General features: G+C 49.6%; 1 protein-coding gene across 2 annotated transcripts in view; it reads right to left on the reverse strand.

The window, feature by feature from the left end:
- CORO2B (coronin 2B) overlaps positions 1 to 5510 on the reverse strand; it is a 125833-nt gene extending 120323 nt beyond the window's left edge. The window contains exon 1 of one of the 2 annotated variants that reach the window (XM_054565226.1): positions 5281 to 5510. In XM_054565226.1, the coding sequence (XP_054421201.1) occupies positions 5281 to 5295 (15 nt within the window). In that variant the 5' untranslated portion in view covers positions 5296 to 5510. Of the gene's footprint in view, positions 1 to 541; positions 670 to 5280 lie in introns of those variants that run through there. The other variant, XM_054565227.1, reaches the window with a different exon arrangement.
- Between the last annotated feature and the right edge of the window lie 18274 nt (positions 5511 to 23784).

The raw sequence follows: 23784 nt of genomic DNA on the forward strand, positions 1-23784 counted from the left end.
CGGGGCTGGGCCTGAGCCTACGGGGTCCACAGGCAGGGAGAGGCAGGGGGACAGAAAGCTGATCAGAAGAGAAAAGGAGAGGGGGGTTGCACACAGAGGGAATGTCTCATCTCCTGGACACCAGACAAATTCTGTGGCCGGCATATCCAAATCAGAATCTGGGCCGCCCCAGTGCCAGGAGCCGGCGGCGGCTGAGGCCATGTCTGCTCTAGACTAGCCAGCCCGGGAAAGAAATGGAAAAACTCACTCCATCACTGAGCTGCCAGGGCCTGATGCTGCCAGGCCATTGGTCCAGCCCGCGTCCACACTCCCAAACTGGCCGAGCTCAAGTCTATGCTGACTCCACAGAGCAGACCAACTGTAGGGTGATTCTGGGGCCCTGGGGAGGCCCACAACCCTTTCCACACGCCCCGAAGTGCTGCCATAGGTGCCGAGGTGGGCACCCTCAAATAACTCACCAGAGCCCCCCCTGGAGAGGGAGCTTCAGTGCCTCGAAGGAGAGAGCAAGGCAGGAAAGAGCCTGCATGTATTGAGCACTTACAGTATGCAGGCAAGAGAGTCTCTCCTGGCTTGTGTCCCCCGGACCTTGAGACTTCTAACTCAGGACTTGGACACATCTCCTTCCATATCCATCTCCCCAAAGGCCCTGGACAGCAGGGGCAACGGCTTCTGCATTCCGTCACCCTAATGCCTAACAACTGGCCGAGCCCATCGGGGGAGCTCCGGAGGGGGCTGGCTGAACGAAGAAAGAGTGAATGTCACCTCCAGTCTTCTGCATGAGAATGCCAGGTGCCTAGAAGAACTGGCAGGAAGGAGGAGGTGTAATGACTTCATGAAGCGGAGAAGGCAGAGTCCCCGCTCCACCCCCAAGTGTCTGGGAGTTGGGTGTGTGTCTTCTCACTGAGGCTCTGGGACATACTGGCACTCACACATCTCTTCCCCCAGTAAGAGCCAGACAGGAAAGAGGTGCTGGCAGAGGGGACGTCTGGGCGGGGGTGGGGAGGCGTCCAGGCATCTCCTTTGTAGCCCAGATTCTGGGTCAAGGATTCAGAGGCAGCAGGGCCTTGCCATGCCTCCTCCCCCTCCTGATCCTGGGTGTAGTAAGGGCTCCCACATACCCTGACCCCCAAGGTCTGCCTCCAAGGGAAGAGGCTGCCCAGCAGAGGGAAAGCCAGGCACCGGCAGTCCGGGTCGGGCCCCTTCAGTGGCGGGACTGGAGTGGGGCCAAGACACCTGCCCCTGATCGGCCTGCCTGAAACCTCCCTGGCCGGGCAGCCAGGCACAAGGAGCACTGACCAGCAGTCCGGAGGAACCAGGTGCCAGACCCTTCAGCCTCAAACTTGCTGAGTGACTTTGGGCAGGTCACAATCCTGCTCCCTAGGCCTCGGCTCCTTCGTCTGTCAAGGGAGAGGGTCGAGTGATTTGACCACTCAAACATTCTGTTCTCCTGTGAGTCACTCTACAGGGGGAGACACGTGACCCTGGTCAAACAATTAACTGTCATTAGTTATCCAGGAGAGCAGCACCGTCCTCAGTCCTATCCCATTCAGCAGGGGCCAGGGGCTCCCAGCAGTGAGCTGAGCTCTGCTAGGACAGGGGCAAGAGAAGAATGCTGACTTGTGAAAACAGGGGCCGGGTTCTGGCTAACATGCTGCTTGGAGGGGCAGCTGGCACCCAGGGTCTCCTCTTTGCCCACATTCCTTCTGCTTCATCCTTTGGAAAGGCAACAGGCACTTCCTCTGCTCGGTGCACTTTATTCACTTTATGCCTGGACAGCAGACCCACTAAACTAGCCTCATGAACTTGGAAAGCGCTGAGCTCACTGGCATCTAACCTGACAAGGCACACCTGGGAAGAAGGAAGCCCAGTCAATTACGAGTCACCACCTTTCCTACCTAGAAGTCCCTTCTCTGGTCTCATCAGACAACAGGCAGGAAATCATGCCAAAGGGCCTCTGAGCAGGAAAAAGGAGGTTGTAAAGTCCTACATTACAGCGTGTGGGCCTTTCCTATAGCCCACTGACTCGTACTTTGCACACGGTGCTAACATATTCTGTTTTGCCAGTTGATGGCAGTTTAGAAACAGATATTTAAAACTGGAGAAGCATTGAGAGTCCGGCATATGACTGAAATGGAATAGAGATAGGAAAATTATAAAAAGCAGGCACAAGAACTCAAAATAAAATCATCTGGAATAAAATCACCTTGTTACTAGGAAAGCAGCCTTCACTCCCTCACCCCTGACTTGTCCTATAGAAGGATATTGGACTAAAACTGAGAGGAGGTGGAGCCTTTATTTCCTGTGGATGATCAAGGCCTGGGAAGCTGCTTCTGGCCGTTCCCGCTACTCTCCCCCCCCCCCCCCGCCCACCATTACATAAAGCAACTAAGGCAGCTTATTAAAACATAGTAAAACAGTTGAAAACATCACAATGAGGAATAATGCCATTGGGCTAGGAGGTCACGATCTGCATAGCTCTCTATCTCTAGTGCTGATTAGGGCAGGAGTCCCTCCAGGATCCCCGACCCCCAGAATGTATAGGCAGCTGCACCAGCTGCACCCCACAAGGAAGGAGAATAGGGATATATATGAGAGGCAGGGTGGTAAATGGAAAACAAAGGCCTGCCTTCTCTCAGGAAGTGCTACTGACCACCTAGCAACTTGCTCCTTTGACTTCCTTTCCTCCACTTCCCAGGCTCTCAGGGCTAACAAGACGATCTCTTGCAACGCACACCTAACCCTGGCCCTAGGACTCTGCCCTCAGGGGGCCTGGCACAAAGGCTCAGTGCAAGGTGCAGGAAGCTGGGCTCCCTCAAAAGGGATGACCTTGTGCACGCAGGAGGAGTAGCAAGGGCTGTGGCCTCTACGCCATTCCCTGCCCAGCCTACCACTCCCCACCCCTGTGGTTTGTAAGCAGTGATCCCACCTCCCAGATGTCCTTTAGGGAACTTTTTCATATCTGTCTTAATTTAATTTTAATATGAAAAATTAGACAGAATTTTTCATATCTGTCTAACCAGACCACGTCCAAGAAAACAGAGAGCCTCCAATCTCCGTGAGAGCTGGCTTCCTTGCCAAAGCTGAAGATGACCCACAGCCCAGCAGAAGGGATCCTGGACATCATCAAAAGCAATTCCTGCATTTCACAGAGGGGAAAACACAGGCCTAGAGATGGAACTGACTGGCCTAAGGTCACACAGCCTGTTAGTAGTGGCCGATTTAGGACTAGAGGCCAGGCCCTCAGACGCCCAGAGCACTGTGGTTTCTTCCAGAACACGTGGAGGCTTCGCTCCCAGCAGGCTTTCAAGCGGCAGGACTGTACCCAGGCCCGCCTCCCGCATCCTGCCGCTCTCCAGCCCTACCCACAGGAACTCTGCTGGTCTGTGAAGGGCTGGCAAGGGGAGAGAAGATAGGGTTAAGGTGGGGATTTCATTTAATCCCCTGAGCTGGCTTAAACTGATGCCACATTGGTTAGGGCAGGCAGGGTATGGCGGGGGTGGGGGAGGAGAGCATTAGTGAATAATCACTGGGTATCAAGAGGCCAGGCCTGCCAGTGGCTTTTAACAAACAAGTACCCACCTTCATGGACTCCCTACCTCAGAGGCCAGGCCTCCAAGCAGTGACCCTCTACCATGGAAATAACACAATCTCCAGGGTGTTCAGGGTGCTCTTCAGGAAAGCTCATAGGCCATAGATTATGACAGATATCAGGGCAAACCCTAGCTCTACTAGTTACTCGCTGTATAACCTTAGGCAAATCATTGTATCGCTCTGAGCCTCAATCTCTCCCTCTTAAAGGGTGCTAAACACACTTTCCTTTTAGGCCTCCTTGGTAGGTAGGAAACCTAAGCTCACGTACATAAGGAGACACAGGGGAGGCACTGAGTCAAATCTCAGTGCTATAATTACAAATTTCACACACTTAATCTCTCATCCAGGCCCATGCATTACTCTTCTACCCTGGCCGACATGTATCTTTGACTTCAATGTTAATAACCTTAATAATAATAATAATAATCCCTCCCAGCAGAAGAGTGTTTGTAGCATTTCAAAACACAAAGCGTTCTACCCACTGTGGGTCACAGCAGCCCTGCCAGGAGTAGCCAGAGGTAAGGTAGCCCCTCAGCCCCCAAGTTCATCTTCCTACAAATAGCCCAAAGACCTTGGGCAAACATGTTGTCTTGTAGCAGATCTCAAGGAGGCACGGGGAGCCTCTGGCTCATCAGAAGGAGCCAGAACCATCCCTGTCGTTGCTTCACAGCTGACCACAAGCAAATTGCCCTCCCCGACTTTGGCCTCCAGCTCTCCAGTTCTGAAAGCCAGGTAGACAGCTAGTGGACTCTGGCTTTGGGTGCGTGGATGGCCAAAACCAAAGCCAAGGCCAGGCTGTGAGTTCCTTAGGGTGACAGAGCTCTCTCAAAAGTATGATCACACCCTTGATCTTACTGGCCCTTCAACTGCCCAGCTCAACCTCCAGGATCCATAGTATCATCCTCACATTCCACAATAGGAAACTGAGGCCCAAAGAGAAGGGCCCAGTTAAGATCACCCAGGAGTTAGGGTAGAGCTGGGAAGTGAACTCAGGTCTCTCTAGTCTCCTAATCCTGGGTACCTTCCACTCCCTGGTCCGCTTTGCTCTCAACTCCTTCCTCCTTACCAGAGAAGCCACACAGTGCTCCAATAAACCTGGATCCCTATGGCAAGGCGTAAGACCGTTCCTCCCCGTATCTTCAAGCCAGTCCCCTCAGAACCTTTCCTATCCCCAGTAGCAACTCCGGGACTAGGGAGCGCCTTTTCCAGTGAGTGGCGTTGGCACAGGGCCAGAGTCCCTGGGATTGGCGGCAGAGGCCGGCAGGTGTGGTGGGCTTTCCCCTCCGGTGGCCTCCTCCGGGCGACAAGCCCATTCCCACACCACTGCTCAGCACCAGTCCCTGCCAGTGACTCTCCCCGAGGCGCGCTCCAATGGGGGACACGAAGGAGCTGCCCAACACTGCTCTCCAGGGGTTAAAAATGCAGCATCCTAAACAAGGGTTAAAAATGCAGTCCTGGGGTTGGGCCGGTGCGGAGGGATGTTGTCCAAACCACAGCGGCTGCCAAAGCTGCATCCTCCCCCATCCTTCAGCGGTCCTCGGGGGCCGGAGCCACTCGAGCGACTGGGGGAGCGAAGGAGGCGCACGCCGCACCTTCCCCGCACACCAGCGACCCCTCCCACACCCCACCCCCACGCCCCTCGCAGCGGAGGCGGAGGGCTGCAGGCGCCGGAGGGTCCCTGGCGCTTACCTTTGTGACAGTCATGCAGGAACTCCCGGGCGCTGCGGGGGCGCGGGCGCGGCGTGCGGGGGCTACGGCAGGGTCCGCTGGGGGCCCGGACGGCGGCGGGAAGGGGTCCCGCGCTTCTCCGTGCGCTCGCGGCCCGGGCGGCTCTGGGCGCGCTCCCCGCGCCCCGCGGGAAGCTCAGCAGAGCCGGGGGGCCCGCGCTCCGGACGGGAAGAGCGCAGGGACCGCTCGTCGGCGCTCGCCCGCCGCTCTTCGCTGATGTCAGCCCCGAATGTGCATTTATAATAGATGAGCCTCTTTCGCCGCAGGAAGGCGAGGCAGGAAGAAAGGGAGCGAGGGAGCGGGCCCGGGCTGGGGGGCGGGGGGAGGAAGAGGGGCCGGGAACTCGCTACAAAGGAGGAGGCGGAGGGAGGAGGAGGAGGAGGAGGAGGAGGAAGCGCCCGCCCGCCCGCCTGCTGCCGTGTCCCGCGCCTCCGGGCCGGATTGCTAGCCGTTGGGCACCGCCGCTCGTGGGGCCTGGGCCGGGCGCCCAGGCCAGCGGCCTTAACCTCCTCAGGCCCGCGGACGCCAGGCGGCTGGGCCAAGCGGGGTCCGGGCACCTGCCGGCTGGGGGAGTGGGCGGCAACCAGGCTTCTCAGTGCCCCACCGGCCCGGGGACGCCGGTGAAATCACACGCCAGGCAGCCGAGGCGCCGCGTGGGCCGAGGAGACCGCCAGGCTCGACCCCTGGAGGTTCGCAAAGCGCGCCCGCGGGCCTTGAGTGCCGCGGGGCTGACGGAGAGGGGCGTGGCAGCCGCCAGCCCAGCAGCGCTGCCCGCGGCCCTTCCTCCTGCAAACTCCAGGCACGGGGTCGCGGACTGGGATTGCTTAAGCAACGCTTTGAATCTAAGTCTCTAAGCGATTAGCTGGCGCGGAGGGATCGTAGCCAATTTTACGCAAGAAGAAACAGAGTACTAGAACGGAAAGTGACTTAGACAAGGACGCGCGGCCGGACTGCCCCAGGCGTTGCTCCGGACGCCCGTGAGTTTCACGGCGCGCAAACTCTCCACGGTACCCCTGTGACAAAAGATGACAGGACGGGCCCTGCCCCGGGTGTGTCTACACTGCCCTTGGTGCAGCGCTAAGCAGGGGAACACCGGTGTGTCCTGTGCGGTGAACTAATCCTGACCTGGGTCACACCAGATTTTGGAGCTGCTGCAGGGACTTGAGGGACAGTCTCCTGTCAGTGACCCCGCCACTCTTTAGTAGGGAGGCCCCGCCCTGATTACCTGAGCAGAACCGGTTTCTGCCGATACTGAACCGCTTTGAGCGGGGGATGAGTTAGCCGAGATGGAGGGCGCGGGGCTCTTAGCTGCATCACCACCTCCCTGAAGGCCCGGAAGTGCTGGCTTCCTGCTGCCGAGACTTTACATCGCAGTTAAGTGTATCACGACGTCGTCCTTGACGTGGTAGATGAACACCTGTGCGTGCAAGGTGCCAGGGAAACAGAGATATGATGCCTGCCTTCAAGAAGCACACTTTACGCTATAGCAATAATAGCATCTGTAGAATGCTTTGTGGATCATCACACTATTTTTATTTGCATTTCCTCTTGTATTCCTAATTGCAACAGTATAAGGAAAGAATAACCATCCTTATTCTGCTGCTGAGTGAGCAAGACGAGAGCGGACCTCCCTAAGATCACATAGCAGTGACTTGAACAGAAATCTTTTGTGCTTTGCATCTGAGCATTCCAGGGCCACTCAGCCCAGCTGCCTTGTTTGAGCTTCCCACCTGCCTTGGGAACTAGATGGATGGCTATTAGTCCTGGTTTCACATATGAGGACTTTGAGTGACTTTACTAAATCTCTTGGATGCGAGAGGTTGCCACAGGCCTGAGGCCTCTCATTTGTGCAGACTCTTCCTTGGTGTGTTCACACGCTGGACCTCATGCCTTTGACCACATTTCACCTGCCAAGAAAGCCCTCCTCATCCTTCTGCACTAATCCAAACACTCTTCACCTCCCCTCAACCCATCTCCTTGTCATAATCCTGACAACTCCAGCCCCCTGTTTCCACCTGTTGCATTTGGATGTGAGTGGCTGGGCTTATTTTCATAAGCTTCCTGTTGGTCTAGACCGTGAGCCAGGAAGCATCCTGAGCACAAGGGCATATCTTCTCTTCCTGTGTACCCCTGGGCACTCAGTAAGTGCTCAGCAAATATTAACTACTACCAGAAACAAATCACTCAATTTCAACTTTTGACCTGCAGCAGAAGAAATTTAGATTAGACCCACGAAAGCATTTTGTCCAGCCTCAAAAGTGGTCCCAGCCCGAGTCTGGACTGCCTTGGGTAGGTCAGACTCCAGACAGGAGGGTTCCCCTAAAGACACTCCAGCCCTGGGAAGTCATTAAAGGGCAACTCAAGGACACTGATCCCCCTTCCCCCATGGCTGTGACTTGTCCACTTTTATCTCTCATGGATATTTAAAATCCCAGATTGTCATCCTCCGCTAGCCAGCATGTCTCTTGGCACCTTCCCCATCAACCGCCAGCGTTGTAGGCTCTGGGAAACGAGACAAATACTTCATATCAGCTTGAGCCAAATGTAATTAGGAACATCAATCTGCTGCCCACAACCTACATGGCATGCTCCGAAGGCAGAAAGAAAATGTTTCTGATCTCTTATGTGTTGCTGGCTCACCCGTCTTGTCACATCTGCCCAATCAGAACATGGGTCTGGAAGAGGAAGGGCTTTCTCAAAGAATTCTGCGTCCCTCTGTGAAGTTAAGGGCTTGGTCCACAGAAGATACTCAGAAATGCATGCATTTTCTGTGGTGTGGTGTGTATACCACAACACCTCCCTCTCCATGTCTCCAGCAACATGGCCCCTCTTAGTTTAGACTCTCCCCAAAGCAGAACCTGAGAAATGAATTGGATGCAGTGGTTTAATTAGAAGGTGTCCCCGGAAGCAGGAGTGGGAGAGTGGGCTGGTGGTGAGTAGTGAAATAGGGAAGAAGGAAGAGCCAATATAAAGACTGGCTTTATATTGTGTTCTCAAGGTCACTGCTGGAGGAAAGGGGCCAGTTCCCCAGAGACCTCTGGGACACGTCCAGGATTGGCTGCAGGAGTATCGTTGGCATTTATCCACGGGCTTCTCTTCCGCACTGCGTGAGGGCTGCCCCTGCAGGTTTTACTTCAGCTTGGAGGATGCCCTGGGACAGAAAGTAGAAGGACCCCCACTCCTCCCTCCAGCTGGAGGTGGGATGCAGTCAGCTCAAGCCTGAGTGTTCTCGAACCACCCACTGAGCTGCAGGAGAAACGAAGGAGGCTGAAGAAATGTGTTACATATCGTGGAGTAAACAAGAGTGTGCAGTGCAGCTCTGGTCTCTTCTAGACACTTCCATGGCTGCATGCTTCAGCCCAGGCTCTCTCCTCAGCCTCCAGTGCCTTCATCCCTCTTTCTCTGTGTAGCAAACTCCTAGTCATCTTTCAAAGGCCAGCTCAGTGGCATCTCTTCTATGTAGCTCTCCTGATACTACCTCGATGGTGGCCTGATTCACCTTGTATTATAATTATCAAAATTAAATGTATTTATCCTGTATTTTTTGATGGGCCATGACCAGGTGTTCTCTCTCTCTCCCCACCCCCTCTCTCTTTCTTATCATAAGGACTAGCTAACACCTAAGAGATGCTAGATAACTGCCCATCCAATCCAATAAAGCTGTCATGGGCACTTTTAGCGTCTGTCTTAATAACCTGTTGGCTGAAGGCCCAGCGCCGCCCCCCCCCCCCCACCATCGGGAAGCCTCAGGCCTCTTGACCTCAGGTTCTGCCCTGCCTGCTGTGTTCATTTGCCCAGGCCCCTTAACATTGCACGCCACCGCATAGAGTGGAGAGGGCTTCGTCCTTGCCTGCAAAAAGTTTTTGGCCTCCTAGGAAGGACCCACAGGCATGGGCCCACATTGAGACCACGGGTGGGTGCTGCACTTTAACAGCACCAGGGGGAGATTCCCAAGGCTGTGGAGCTCCTCCAATCCTAGATGGCTGCCCCGTTCTTGCCGCCCCAGGACACACGTCTGCATTCATTTGCTCTCAGGTACTCAGGCTTCAAGCCCTGCACACCTCACTGCCCTTCCAATCCTTCCCCTCTTCTCCACCTCTACTGTTACTGCCCTAGCGCAGCATTTGGTTTTGCTCGGGCAGCCCGGACTGGTCATCCTACCTCCTGCCCCTGCTGACCCATCCATTCTCCCCCCAGCAGCTGATGCACCCTAATCAAACAAACACAGATCTGCTTCCTTGAAACCCATCAGGGGCTCTTGTTGTCTTCGGGATGAGACTCAATCAGGGTCTTCAGAGACCTGTTCAGCCCCTGCTTTTCCACATTCGTCGTCCCATCACAGTCTTTCCTTTCTCTCCCTCTCACCTACCCTACTCTTCCTCATTCTTTCTTCAGATGTCACCTCCTCTAGGAAGCCTTCCTGGGCCATGACCAGTCTCTGCACTATTGGACTTTCTGTAACTCCCTGAGCTTCCTTCTCTGTGCATTTGCACATTGTTTTATAATTTCCTGTTTGTATGTTTGACTTCCTGCAGAGGATGAGCTGCTTGAGGACAGGAACTGGGTCTTTAGCTTGGTAATTCCAGTACGTGTGCCTTGCTCAGTCCCTTGCTCCCTATATGATTTCCTGGTTCCCCTTTCTCCCTTTCTGTCTCTTCTTTTTTATTGTCTTCCCAACCTTTCTCCCCCTTTACTGGTCTCTACCCCCAGGTTCTCCCTGCCTGTTTCTCTGTTGCATCTAGTTTTCCATTCTTCAAATCTCTATGTCTGTCTTCCCCACAGATGTCCCTAAAGCCTACCTCTCCCACTTTGCCCTCTTCCCCTGCCCATACCCCACCACTGCTCTTATGCCTTAGTATGAGTTCTCCTCTCTCCTTCCCTTTCCTTGACTTTTGTGCTTTCCCTCTTCCCCTTGTCTATCCTCCAGTTCTGTTCTCCTATCACATCTGCATATTTTTGTCCACCTGCTCTTCTCATCTCTCCGTGTTTCTGTCTCCATCTCCCTGTCTCTGTGGATGTGTCTCTCTCTGTCTCTCTCCTCTATTGCACGCTCCCTTGCTCTCCCTTTCTTTGTCCCTCACCTCCTTTCTCCATGGCCTCTATACAACACACATACTGCTGACTTTGGCATGGGGGCGTGCTGGGACAGGGGCGGGTGCCCTGCCCTGGGGGTGTCATCTTTCACTGCATAGCAAGGGGTGATGATGGGTGAGCCACCTGACGGCAGGCACTCTCGGGGTCTCTGAAGGCTGTGTCCTTGACTGTGAATGCTCTCACTTGAGCACCAGGGTATTTGTCCTTTACCCATTCTGTGAGCTTGCGTGAGGATGTACGGGATTGCGTGTATCCATAGTTGCATGTATGCATGTATGGAAATGCATGGTGGCAGGAGGGGCCACGGAAGTGAGGGAACCAGGGACTCAGCCTTGCTCAGAGGCCTCCCTGCCCAGCTCTTTTTGGGGCCCTGATGACAAAAATGCACCTTCAGCCACAGGGGGGACAGATGGCTCTCTTTGGCTGGGCTCCCTCTCAGACCCTCGTGTGCAGCTCAGAGACAGATGTGCTCCAGAAACATTGTCCATTCTCATATGGTATAGCGATTAAGCACCTGACACTGGAGCCATAATATCTGGTTCAAATCCCACCTTCCCCACATGCTTTCTGTGTGACCAGCTGTTTAACCTCCTTGGACCTCAGTCTCCTCCTCTCCAACATGGAGATAGTGTAACACTGGTTTCAAAGATGTTATGAAATGTGAATGGGAGAAAGCACTTGGGGCAGTGTATCCACTCCATAAATGCTACCACTACTATTAGAAATCAACACTGTTCCCTTCATTCAATTTTTCTGCTTTCTGTTCCAGCCCTATAATATTCTAGTCTGAGTAGAGTAAACAACTTATCAGAAAAGGAAACTGAGGCTGGGAGAGACTCTCTGGCTTGCAAGGCTCACAGCTAACGTGTAGCAGACTGGGCCCAGGGCCCAGGTCCGACCCCACCTTTGCTGCGCTTTCCACAGCGTGGGACACTGGTAGAGTAGGGCCCTTTTAGTCAGGTACAGGGGAGGGAACCCGGAGCGCTGAGTTCTGTCTACTGTCTAGCTCAGGCTTTGCCACATACGCTCATGTGGCTTGCCAAAACCCCATAGCCTAGCCAAGCCATGGCTCACTCATCTGCAGGATAGAATTACAGAAATCCACCTACCTAAGAACTATCAACTGACAAACATTTTAAGATGAAAAATGGGGGCAGGTCAGGGAGGAGAGAGAGAAAAAAGTCTGCCATGCCGCCAACCCTCAACAGAGAGCATAAGCTGACCCTTGTCTATGGCCGTTGGGACTCAGATTGCCAGCCTTTGGATCTTTTTGGATCTAAACTTTGATACCACCTACATTAGCAGTTCTGAAAGTGTAGGTCCCAAACCACCTGGGAGCTTTTTACAAATGTATATTCTTGCGCGGCACACCAGGCTTACTGACTAGAAACTCTGAGGTGGGATCCGGCCGTCTGCTTAAACAAGCCCTTGCGGGGATTGTGAGAAATACTGATTGACGTCATGAGGTTCGGTGAGCACCTTGTCAGATAATGGAGAAGAAAGTGCTTTATAAACAGGCAAAGCCAATGTGACGAAGTTATTTCACCATCCACCTTCCAGGTAATGTAGTTGAATTTTAACTTGTGCTTCAATATCTTTTTCCTAGAAGTTTTAAAAATCTTCCCACTGAAGACGAGGAGATTGCAAGCATGGTAGGGAGCAGAAGGGTGAGGGGAGGAGGCCTGAAACAGCTGCAGCAAGGGACCATAGCTTTGACGGTTTGTGCTCTGGCTTGAAAATGGGTGCAGACTTGATGGCTCCAGGTTTAGGTGCACTTGACGCTCTGCTGCTGGACCTGACGAGGCCCCCGGAGTGGGAATGGCAACTGTCCTGGCTGCCTCGTGGGAAACATGCTCCTCGATTGGGAGAGCAGGAATGAGGCCTCAGAGACTGGGAGCAAGGCCTCTGAAATCCACTTACAGTCCAGCAGCCCCTCACTAATGCCCCTCAGCCAGGCCAGTCCCTGATAGTGTGCCCGCAGGTCCTGCTCACTCCTGCCCCTCTGCGCCTGGCCCCGGGATGCTCTCCTCCATTCTCCTCCAGGCTTTTGATCTGGCTACACATCAGGGCTCAGTAGAAAGCCCTCCCGTTCCAGGGAGACCACCTACCGCCACCCAGACTGCCCTGTCCTCTCTTGCCACTGGGTTCCCAGTACCTACAGCCTGTCCTTGTTAAATACCCACAAAGCACCTGTCACTTCTGAGTCTCAGTCCCTTATCATTTGTAAAGAGCAGGCTTTGGACCAGATGATTGCTAAGGTCTCCTGTGCCTGCTGCAAGATGTTCTGAACTCTAGTTCACATGAACAAGGCTTATATCCTCCCCCCACCCACCACCCAAAACCCCATAGCCTCGCTTCAGGGCTGCCCCTTAGCACGTGCAGAGCCTTGGGCAAATTCGTGTGTGGGGGAGGGGACCCATGTCTATATAAACAATTAGATTTTAAAATGTAAAACAAAACCTTTGGCCTATATGAAGTATTGTGACTTATTGATGAAAACACAGCATAATGGAGAGAGATCAGGTACTAGCATATCTGTTCATTGTCCAATTAGTGCATGTGAAGATTCTTTGTAGGGTCCAAGAACCATCTGATCCTCTTCAGGTCCAGGAACCAACTCTTCACGTTCTTTATGGTCAAATATGTCATTCCTGGTTAATTTCTTATCTCCCAGCATGAGAAAAAGGTGACAATGCCATTTTTATTCACAATGGCATGGCTCCTAGGAACCTGTTTTCATTGAAACATTTTGGGTCTTCTCACCCTTGCAATTCCTTGCTACCATTTATTTACTGCTGGTTGCATGAGTACTTGTGACGCTGTATCATCCATTGTGTCACCCCTGAATACTAGATTCCAATGACTCTCTCAAACCCTCTTCATCTGTTTCATTGTAGATGACCATAAATGCAAGTCTTACCCAATGTGCAGGAGATGAGAAGGATCAGTTGCTTCCTGAATTGGCCATTCAGAATGTTAGAGTGTACATGACAAACACTGTAGCCATAGAAGACAGCAACGGGTGCTCATGGAGGTTGGCAGCAGGGTGAGGGATGCTTGCTACCACCCCTGCTGCTCTTGGTGCTATTGGCGAGAGGTGACACCATGGCCAAAACATAGAGGGGCAAGAGCCACCTCACAGACCCTCGACTGATGGTAGCCCAGAGGCATGAATTGTCCTGAGTCTGATGTGGGAATCACTCAAAATCAGCATGACAGCACCATTCCAGTGGCCCAACCTTTCATGACCTCCGTCCACAAAGGCAATATGGCACCAGGCTGACTATGGGGACAGCACCCTCTTGGAACTGGAGCCTGGCCACAGGACTCTCGGGAAGCTCCCCAAGTGTGAGCCCCAGAGGTCCTGGTGAGGAATTGTCAAGCCAACGTCACGCCTGGGGTAAAGGTCAAAAAGTACCCAAAGGAGAGAAAAGGGGGTCTGAGGCCCAGGTAGGGTCCAGCCAGGCACCCAGGAACCGCATGTAAGTGGCACTGTGAGCCTCAACTCGTCTCAGGTACTGGAAGGGAACTTAGAAAGAAGTCACTCCACTGTAGGGACCCCTGAGGGCTCAGCAGCAGGGCTCCTGGAAGATATTTTGCCCTCCTAGGAAGGATCGCTTTATACTTTTTCCACCTCTCTCTGTGTTGGCTTTCTTCTGTGCTCACTAATTATTTGTGGGTTGGCCAGGCCAGCCAGGTAAAGGCTGGCTGGAGAATCTCTGCCTGTAAAACATTCTGTAAGGCAGGGCTTCCCCAACTTCAGTGAGTCCCTTGGGCTTCTCATCTTGTTAACGTGCACATTCCGATTCTGTGGGTCCTGGGCTGGACAAACATTCTGCATCTCTAAAAGCTCCCAGGTGCTGTTGCTGATCTGCAGACCACACTGTGAGCAGCAAAGCTCCCCCAGGTCTGGGTTTACATCTGAGGCTGGCGACACTGCCTTCAGAGAGAGCAGTGCATGTGGCTTGGGTGGTGGAGAGGATATTGGGCTAGGGGGTCAGAGGACCTGAATTTCACTCTGTCTCACTCAACACATGAGCTTAATAAGAGTCCACCCCACCATTAGCCTGGCAGGGCTTGTTACAGGAAGAGCTGAGGCTGGACAGTGTGGCCTAGACTTTTTCCCTTAAAATCTTATCCCCCCCATGGGACACCTTTCTCCTATTACTCCTATTTCCACCAGGATAATGGCATTAATTAGAAGATTCATTTGACAAATATTTAACAGACATTTAATCCATAGTGGTCACCGTGCTGGGACCTGGGGATACTGGTGGAAACAGAGCCAAATCCTTGGCCCCCCTGTAAGCTTTTTCATGTGGGGGTGTGTTGGGGGTAATGTGCAAAGTAATTACTAAGTGAAGACATATCGGGGGGGAGCTAAGTATGATGCAAGATAAGGGGTAAAGGGAGTAGGGTGGGGGCATTTCTGGAATTGCCAAGGGAGGCATAATTAATACAATGACACTTGGGTGGATCCCCAAGGAGACCAGGATAGGAGTCCTGTGAATGTCTGGGGACAAGGAGCCCAGGAGGCCCATCTGGCTAGACAGAATAGGAGAGAAAGATTCTGCAATGTTGCCGGGCAACCCACCAGGAGCTTACAAAGAAGCCAGGTAAATGTTCTAGGGCAGCTTTTTAATAGATGTTTACCATCAGATCTCTATCCCCAAACTCTACTACAGCCTGGGGCACGGCTTTTAGATGTCAACCACCCATCATCTTCTCTTCATCTTTCTCCAAAACTTCCTTTCATGAGGACAAAATCCTACCAGGGGTCCCCTGGAAGGGGGAAGATTTAATGTGTTCTGCCATCATCAGAAATGGGGACCCAAGATCAAGGATCTAAAAGTGATCAATTCCCGGAGCCTTCCATGCACTGGGTGCTTTAGGCTCATTGTCCCAGTCTGTCTTCCTGTAATTCATGTGTAATTTTACACATGAGAACATTGAGGCTCAGAGGGTTGGAGACAAGGCCATCCCGAGAGGCAGTGAGGGCCACAAGATGGGACCGTGGGTGAGCGCTGAGTTCTGCGCTCTGGGCTGCACCCAGGGCTCTTCCTGCTGCACCACGTGAGGCTTTGTGTGCTTGCACACAGACCCTTCCCTGGTGTTTCCCTCAGCAGAGCTGGGACAAATACAGCTTCCACGGTCTGAACCCTGGGAGAGAACAGAAGGAGAGCTTGAAACACCCCTTTCCTACTTGGGGTTCCTCAGGGCCTTGGACCGGCCCACCTTTGTGGGCACATTGCTTCTTCCATCGTCTTAGTCCCTGGTCTTATCTCAGTGTGAGAACACTGACTTATTTGTCATCACCCAGAAGTTTCCCCTGATTTCTTAGAGTTTCACAATCAAGATGCACAATATCCCCTTACTCATCCTATGGGGCCAGAATTACTCCGATACCAACTGCAGACATGAACATTACAAGAAAAGAAAACTTCAGACCAATACCCCTTACAAATACAGGTGGTCTAATTCTAAATCACTGCTGTGTTACATGCAAGCCTTTCACAGGCCTAGTCTCCGTTGATCCTCCCAATAGCCCCATGAAGTTGGCTCATTTTTCAGGAGAGAAAACTAAGGCCTGGAGGCCAAGTGACTTTCAGGCAGTCACACAGCTAGGGAGTGGCAGAGCTAGGACTCAAACTCACTTCCAACTCGAAGCCCAGCTCCTCCTACCACACCACCCAGCCATCCACACAGGGAAAGAGAAACAGCTGACCCCACACATTTGCCCCTTTGTTCCAGTATCACCTCTGTTTGGCTGTTTGCTCAGGTGATTCGCTTGAGTAGCCTCTCCCTGCAGGTGGGACCCTCCCCTTGACCTGTAGGGAAGGGCACTGACCCAGCAGGAAACTGACTCCTTAGCCAAAGAACACACATCAGTCAGCCTGCACGCCGTGACAGTTAGGCGTGTAGGAGGAAGGTGGAGTAGGAGGGCAATCTGTCACTTCCTGGGCAAAGCTTTTACCTCTCTGCACCTCAGACTCCTAGTCTGCAAAATGGGGGAAAAGCTCCAAAACACTGACAACACCAAACGCTCACAAGGACGAGGAGCAACAGGGACTCCCATTCACTGCCGCTGAGAATGCAAAGTAGCACAGCTACTTTGGAAGACAGTCTGGTGGTTTCTTATAGAACTAAACATGCTCTCACCGTACAATCCACCAATTGTACTCCTTGGCATTTACCCAAAGGAGTTGAAAACTTATATCCACACAAAAACCTACACGTGGGTTTATAACAGTAGGCAGTTTCATTCATAATTGCCAAAACTTGGAAGTGACCAAGATGTCCTTCAGCAGGTGAATGGATAAATCAACTGTGGAACATCAAGACAATGGAATATTATTCAGCACTAAAAAGAAATGAGCTATCAAGCCATGAAAAGACAGAGGACATTTAAATGCATAGTATGAAGTGAAAGAGGCCAGTCTGAAAAGGCTACATACTGTGTGACTCCAACTGTGTGAAGTTCTAGGAAAGGCAAAACTATGGAGACAGTAAAGAGATCAGGACTTGCCTGGGGCTGTGCGGAGGGAGGGGTGAGTAGGCAGAGCACAGAGGAATTTTAGGGCAGTGAAACTGTTGTGTATGATACTGTAATGGCAGACGCATGCCATTATGCATTTGCCAAAACCCACAGAACATACAACGCCAAGAATGAACCCTAATGTAAGCTATGGACTTGGGGTCATTGCCATGTGTAGGTTCATGGGCTGTAGAAATGCCCCACCCTGGTAGGGATGCTGAGGTGGGGAGGCTTTGTCCGCATGGGGGCAGGGGCCCAGGGGAAGGCTGAGTTTTCTGCTCCATTGTGCTGTGAACCTAAAACCGATCTAAAAAATAGAAATCTATTTTAAAAATTGGGGCAAAACCACCAGGTCTCGGGCTGGAATAAACAAGTTAATGCCCATGGAAACAGTTTTAGAGGAGGGCAAGCTGTTTCTGTTGTTGTTGCAGTTTCATTTTGTTCTGTTTTTGTTTTTGCTATAAGGATTGATGTTAGTATGTTTTTAAGTCCCAGCTGTACCCGAAATCTTCAGTGGGAGTTCAGGTGGGTCATTTTGGCTTTTTGAGTCCCAATGGCCTCAGCTACAAACCAAGACAATAATGCTCATTCTTTGTTCCCATCCCCATGACAACCTCTCAGAGAACAAGGGGCAGATAGTGATAATGATCATGATAGCCCGCCATGCATGTCTGGGCACTGTGGTAAGCAGTCTATACACATTATTTCATTTAATCCTTACAACTGATTTTATAGATGAGGCATGGGGTTGGGGGAAGAGGGAGAAACAGATCGGGGGGTGAGAAGACAGGCAACGTGCCCTGGGTCACAGAGCTAGTCAGTGGACTTGTAGGTTCTGGAAGACCCAGTGCTTTTACTCAATCTCCAGCTTTATCACCCAAGCCTCCGAGGCTGATCCTGGAGGGCACATAGCAGGTGGTCCCATTGTCTGATCACTGGGGACTGGCTTCCTAACGACAAATGATGATCATAGCCACCCTTTCTGTTGGACTTACTGTGAGGCAAGACACTTCAGCCTGTGTCAATACACCATTCCATTTGACTCTTACAATAACTCCCTGAGGTAGGTACTATTATTACACTCATTTTACAGATAAGAAAACTGAAGTATAGAACTCAAAGAACAGAAAATGTCAGACCCAAGATGAAGAGTAGGGCTCAGCTGCTCCCAGTCCTTTATAGGAGATTTTCCTGCCAGGGTGGCCTCAGGTCCTCCAGCTAATGCAAGGCCGTGTGTGTGTGTGTGTGTGTGTGTGTGTGTGTGTGTGTGTGTGTAATGCACATTGTGCTGTGCTATTGCTTCCTTTATGACCTACCAAATCAATAGTCAGGAGACCACACCTGGGCCTCCAGAGCCCTGTCTCCTGCTGCATTAGCCCCAGGAGTACCTGGCAGTACAGGCTCCTTCCCTCACCCAGAATGACATTTCGTCCCCACATGCCAAGCCAGAAAGTAAAGTCAGGAGCATGGAGCCTAATTTGCCCCCTACCCGTGGAAGAGACCTGTGGAGGAGGGGACAGGTGACGAAAGCAAAGCACTAGGGCCGGGAGGCAAATCCATTTAGCCCAGACTCTAGAGGCTGGAGGGTTCGGGAGGGGCCGCCTCTTGGTCCCCACAGGACCCGAGCCTTGATTTTGAGTGGGAGCTCCTCAGAGGACATTTTGTAGAAAGCTTTAGAAGCAGCCGTCTTTGAGTCCAAATCCTGTCTCTGCGGTTCCCTGGCTGTGTGGCTATGTTCGAATTATTCAGTCTCTCTAAGTAAGAGGGCCCCAGTTTCCTCCTCTGTCAGATGGGGATAATGATTGCAGCCACCTCACAGGGCAAAGTCTGTACCTCGCTTGGGTCAGGGACTGCCACAGAGTAAGGGGTCAGAACATTAGTAGCTGTTTCTCAGCTATAAAATGGCATTTCTATTAGTACTTGTCTTGTGAAGGTTAAATGAGTAACAGACATGGAAAGTGCTTAGAAAGGGCCCTGGCACAAAGAAAGCGCTGACTGTTTTATTATTACACCCTCTTCCTACCTCTTCCCCTAGCCCAGGCAGGGCGCCAGGGCCTGGAGAAGGGGCTGCCTGACTCCAGGAGGCACAGTGCAAAGCTGGCATCGTTTGCAGCTGTTTCCCCACAGCGGTGGAGGAAAGATGGGGCTGCAGGAATTCGTTAGCACCAATTAACACAGGGAGGCTCCTTCTGCTCTCACCCTGGTCTGTCTCCCTGCTGGCTGGGGCCCGGGGGCCTGGGGCCACATGGGAGGAAGCAGCCAGGCTTGAGGAGGGGGGCATCCGGGGAACCATCAGCGGAGCCCAGGCAGGTTTTATTCCTGGATGCACAGGAAGAGGTGAGGGAAACATGAAGCGCAGGAGGGCCTGTTCCTCAGGACCATAGACACACGCTTCTCGCAGCCAGTGGCCCTCCTGGTGCGTCCGACACCCAGAGTGCGGACCACCGCTCACCTCAGCCCCAACCCTCACACAACAAATGCTTTCAGTTATAATATTACAATGAAGGAAATCATAAAAATGTCTGGAAAAGAAATGCAGACAGTAAAAAAAAATTTTTTGAACTTCCTATATATGTTCATGCCAATAAAAATACAAAAAAGGAAAATAGTAAAGGATTAATAGTTTTAAATTACTCCAATATGTTTTTGAAAACAGGGAAAAACTTATGTACTATATTAGTCTGTCACAGTAGCAAATAATGTTACAACTTCCGGATATTGTGACTGGAGTCCAAATTGACATTCTCAAATTCATGTTCAGTTGACAGTAAAGCTATATCTGTCCATCTATCTTTACTCATAATTCATTAAAGAACACTTTTTATTCATTTTAACTTTGAAAATGTATTTTCACATGAAGCAACAGATAAATAAATAGTTAGGAAAAGTCTAAATATAAGGATAGATTTGGTAGAGATTCTACAACTTTCATTTTGCAAAAAAATTCTAGAAATTGCAATGCAATTTATATCTTTCTTTAGTATTGATTACAGGGGTTTTCAAATGTTCCTTGTAGTCAAAAATTTCCAGTAAAATATCTTTACCAGGAATTTTCTTTCACTCATTTGATAAAATCTTCTGAAGCTTTTTTTCCCTCCAAAAATTAGGGAAAATGGCTGAAAGAGAAAGAACATTGATGTGATTTGACCCACTGCTCTAGGATGACAGACTTGAGTAACTCAAAGTTCTGCATCTTCATGCTTACAATGACTCTAGTCATTGATAATTTTGAATCTACTGAGACACAAAACTATGCCAGAAGAAGGTCTGAAAGATTTCACTATAATTAAATTGTTCTCTAAACAATTTCCTATGGAAGCTTAGTTTAGGTGTGTCAAGGCCCTCTGTACAATTGGCAGTTCTCCAAATTGACCTACATGTTGAAAACAATGTTTATTAAAGGGTAAATCATAAAATGTGCTAACTTACAGAAAACTCCTGCCCTACACATTCAACAATAAATACAGCAATTATTAGGTTTTAGATGACCTAATGTATCTAATAGATTTGGCCTATAGTATTTTTGTTTTCCTTGTAACATCTCTGTCTATACTTGGTACAAGGGTAATGTTGCCATCATAGAATGAGTTAGGAGGTGTTCCTTCTATTCTTTGAAAGAATTTGAGAAAGTTGGTGTGTTGTTTTTTTTTAAGATTTTATTTATTTATTTTTAGAGAGGGGAAAGGAGGGAGAAAGGGAGGGAGAGAAACATCACTGTGTAGTTGCACCTGGCGCACCCCCTACTGAGGACCTGGCCTACAACCCAGGCATGTGACCTAGATTGGAAATCAAACTCCGAACGTTTGGTTTGCAGGCTGGCATTCAAAACACTGAGCCATACCAGCTAGGGCAAGAAGTTGGTATTGATTCCTCCTTAAATGATTAGTAGAATTCACCAGTGAAGCCATCTGATCCCAGACTTTTCTTTCATTATTAATTTAATCTCTTTACTTCTTATAGGTCTATTCAGATTTTTTTTTTCTTTACCTCTTCTTGAGTCAGATTTGTATATAGTTTGTATCTTTTAGAAATGTGTCCACTTCATTTATGCTACCCAGCTTTTTGGCATACAATTGTTCATATTCTCTTACCTTCTTTTTTATTTTTGTAAAATGGGCAGTAATGTTCCTAAGTTCATTTTTGATTTTAGTAACGTAAGTCTTATCTTGTTTCTCTCAGTCAATGTATTAACAGTGCGTCAATTTTGTTGATCCTTTCAAAGAACCAACTTTTGGTTTCATTGACTTCTCTATTATTTTTCTAGTCTATATTTTGTTTATCTGTGCTCTGATTTTTATCATTTCATTCCTTCTGGTGGCTTTGGTTCAGTTTGCTAATCTTTTTCTGGTTCTTTAGTTTTAAATTTAGGTTTTTGATTTGAGATCTTTCTTCTTTTATAATGTAGGCTGTAAGCTATAAATTTCCCTCTAAACACTGCTTTGGATGAATCTTAGAAGTTTTGGTATGTTGTGCTTTTGTTTTCATTGTCTCAACGTATTTTCTAATTTTCTCCTTTCCCTTGTAATTTCTTCTTTGACCTATCGGTTGTTTAAGAGTATGCTGTTTAATTCCCACATACATGTGAATTTTCCAGTTGTCCTTCTGTTGTTACTTTTCAGTTTATTCCACTGGGGTCAGAGAAGATACTTTGGATGATTTAAATTTTAAAAATTCATGGAGACTTGTTTTGTGACCTAACGCATGGTTGATCCTGGAGAATGTTTCACGTGTACTCAAGAAGAATGTATATTGTTTTTTAGCATGGAGTGTTCTGTATATGTCTATCACATGTATTTGGTTTATAGTTCTGTTCAAGTCTTCTATTTTCTTATTGATCTTATTTTCTAGTTTTTCTATGCATTATTGAGAGCAGGGTATTGAAACCTCCAATTATTTATTGAACTGTCTACTTCTCCCTTCAGTTCTGTCTTTATATACTTTGGGACTTTGTTACTAGGTGTATATTTGTTTGTAATTGTTATATCTTCTTGATGAATTGATCTTTTTATAAATATATAATGTTCTTCTTTGTCCCTTGTAACAAGTTTTGACTCAAAATCTGTTTTGTCTGATATTAGTATAACCAGCCCAGCTCTGCTTATTATTTGCATGAAATGTCTTTTTTTCACCCTTTCACTTTCAGCTTATTTGTTTCTTTGGGGAGTTACCAGTATAAGGTTGCCAGATTTAACAATATAAAATACAGAATGCCCAGTTAAATTTGAATTTCAAGACAGAATGAATAAGTTTTTAGTGTAAGTATATCCCAAGCAATTTTTATATACATTTTTACTAAAAAAAAATCACTTTTTTAATCTGAAATTCAAATTTAACCAGGCATCTTGTGTTTTATCTGAGAACCCTATTCTAATAAAAATATAAAGACATAGGCCTTACACTCTGGGATCTTCTTATTTAAGGGCAACAATCGGAGCCTGCCCTAGAGAGGCCTCCAGTTTAAGAGAGAAATACAATGCTTGCACAGGGAGCTTACAATCTGAGGAGAGAAGTAGCACAATCTTACCAAGAGGGCGAGAGGAGCTAACAAGGCCTTCCTAGCAGGGCCCCTTCTTGGATCTCCCAAGGTTGCCCTACCCACACTTCATTGTTCACCCAGTGCCCAACACCTAATGTCCACGGTCCACTTTTTCATGCAATGGATAGGAGCTGGGGAGTGCCAGCCAGCCTGTTTTGGGAAGCAAGGTCTATGGAAGAACAGGACACTCATCCACTAACTCATCCACATTCACATGCATGTGCACAAACTAACACACACTCGTGTCACGCTCCCAGGTATATCTTTACTATATACACACTCTCACACATTAATATACGAGGTCTGTCCAGAAGGTATCCAGCCATGTGCTATGACAAATAGAGACATTTATTGAAGAAGATAAAAGAAACATTGTACATAGGACAATGACGCTTCAGTCCCCTTCAAAGTAGGCACCTTGGAACCTCACACAGTTCTCCCAATCACCATTAGCTGCCCCGTCATATTTTCCTGAATCTCATCAATGGTCTGAAATCCCTTCCCTTTCAAAGATGATTTTAGTTTTGGGGAAAGCCAGAAGTCACAGGGCACCACATCTGGGCTGTTAGCGTGCTGAGTCCCCTGGGTGATTTGATGTTTCACCAGAAACTCTGCACGAGACATGATGCACGAGTGGGCACGTTGTCGTGATGAGACTGCCAGTCCCCCGTTGCCCAGAGCCGGCCTTCTGAGTCATCCACATAGTTTCTGTGAAGGAGTGTCCAAGCTTAACACAAAATTTGATGCAGATGTGTTGCTTCACTTGCTCAGTTATTTTGAATGTGACAACCACATAGTGCACAAGCTCACTCAATGGCATCTACTGCCCCCACTGGCTAGTACAGTGAAGTTGTCATTGTTTACACATGTGCATTCCATCCACTCCCCTTGGCTGCGTTTACATCGTTGTCATGCAAAGGACCTGAATAGACACTTATCCAAAGAGGACATACAGATGGCCAATAGACAAATGAAATGATGCTCAACGTCACTAATCATCAGAGAAATGTACATTAAAACCACAACGACATACCACCTCACACCCGTCAGAATGGCTATCATCAGTAAATCAACAGACGACAAATGCTAGCAAGTATGTGGAGAAGGAGGAACACTTTTGCTCTGCTGGTGGGAATGCAGACTGGTGCAGCCACTGTGGAAAACAGTATGGGGATACCTCAAAAAATTTAACGTGGATCTGCCTTTTGACCCAACAGTACCACTTCTGGGAATATATTCAAAGGAACCCAAAATACTGATTCAAAAGAACATAAGCACCCTTATGTTCATTGCAGCATTG

Source organism: Pteronotus mesoamericanus, unplaced genomic scaffold (genome assembly GCF_021234165.1).
Source record: "Pteronotus mesoamericanus isolate MK-2021 breed Mesoamerican mustached bat unplaced genomic scaffold, CSHL_Meso_final contig_164, whole genome shotgun sequence".
NCBI classification, from domain to species: Eukaryota; Metazoa; Chordata; class Mammalia; order Chiroptera; family Mormoopidae; genus Pteronotus; species Pteronotus mesoamericanus.